Source organism: Anopheles cruzii, unplaced genomic scaffold (genome assembly GCF_943734635.1).
Source record: "Anopheles cruzii unplaced genomic scaffold, idAnoCruzAS_RS32_06 scaffold04375_ctg1, whole genome shotgun sequence".
Classification (NCBI taxonomy): domain Eukaryota; kingdom Metazoa; phylum Arthropoda; class Insecta; order Diptera; family Culicidae; genus Anopheles; species Anopheles cruzii.
In genome coordinates, this window is record NW_026457960.1 from 250 (window position 1) to 1416 (window position 1167).

Below are 1167 nucleotides of genomic sequence, written 5' to 3' on the forward strand. Positions count from 1 at the left end.
TACCTGAATCGACATATGAAAACTCACAATAAGCAGAAACAGAAGCACACCGGTGAGAAGCCGTTTCAATGTACAGTCTGTGACAAAACGTTTCTTACGAAAGCCACCCTGAATCAACATACGAAAATTCACAACAAGGATCAACATCATCAGTGTCCTCAGTGTCCACAAAAGTTCGCACAGTTATTGCAACTACAGAATCACATAAGGAAGCACACCGGTGAGAAGCCATTCCAGTGTAAAGTCTGTGACAAAGCGTTTCATGCGAAAGCCCACTTGCTTGTCCATTCAAAAATTCACAACAAACATCAACAACATCAGTGTCCGCAGTGTCCAAAAACGTTCCCACAGTATTCTCAACTAAGGAATCACTTTAGAACGCACACCGGCGAAAAGCCATTCCAGTGTCTGATCTGTGGCAAAGCGTACCCTGCGAAAAATAGTTTAGATTATCATGTGAAAATGCACAACAAGGATCAACAATATCAATGTCCTCACTGTGACAAAGCGTTTTATGTGAAAGGCAACCTGTATCAACATATGAAAATTCACAACAAGGATCAACACCATCAGTGTCCGCAGTGTCCACAAAAGTTCGCACAGCGTATTCAACTAACGAATCACATTAGGACGCATACCGGCGAAAAGCCGTTTCAATGTAAAGTTTGTGGCAAAGCGTTCCATTCGCTAAACAACTTGTGTACACATTCGAAAATGCACAACACGGATCAACACCATCAGTGTCCGCACTGTCCACGAAAGTTCGCGTGGACAGGTCCACTTAAGAGTCACATTGAGATGCACACCCTTGAGAAGTCGTTCCAGTGTGAGGTCTGTGACAAAGCGTTTCATGCGAAAACCATCTTGGATGATCATATGAACACTCACAACAAGGTTCAACAACATCAGTGTCCGGAGTGTCCACAAAATTTCCCTCTGCTAACGCAACTAAAGGATCACATTAAGATGCACACCGGTGAGAAGCCATTTCAGTGTAAAGTCTGTGACAAAGCGTTTCATACAAAAACTATCTTGCATAATCATGTGAAAATTCACGACAAGGATCACCACCTTCAGTGTCCGCAGTGTCCACAAAAGTTCACAAGGTCACATGAACTGAAGATTCACATCCGCACGCACACCGGCGAAAAGCCGTTTAAATGTAAA

The 1167-nt window shown here is 43.2% G+C and overlaps 1 protein-coding gene across 1 annotated transcript; it reads left to right on the forward strand.

Annotated features, from left to right (window-relative positions):
* Positions 1 to 351: 351 nt before the first annotated feature.
* Positions 352 to 976, forward strand: LOC128277177 (zinc finger protein 121-like; the record flags this gene model as incomplete). The annotated part of the gene is made up of 1 exon (XM_053015619.1): positions 352 to 976. A coding segment is annotated over one exon (625 nt), but the record flags the coding sequence as incomplete, so codon positions are not given.
* Between the last annotated feature and the right edge of the window lie 191 nt (positions 977 to 1167).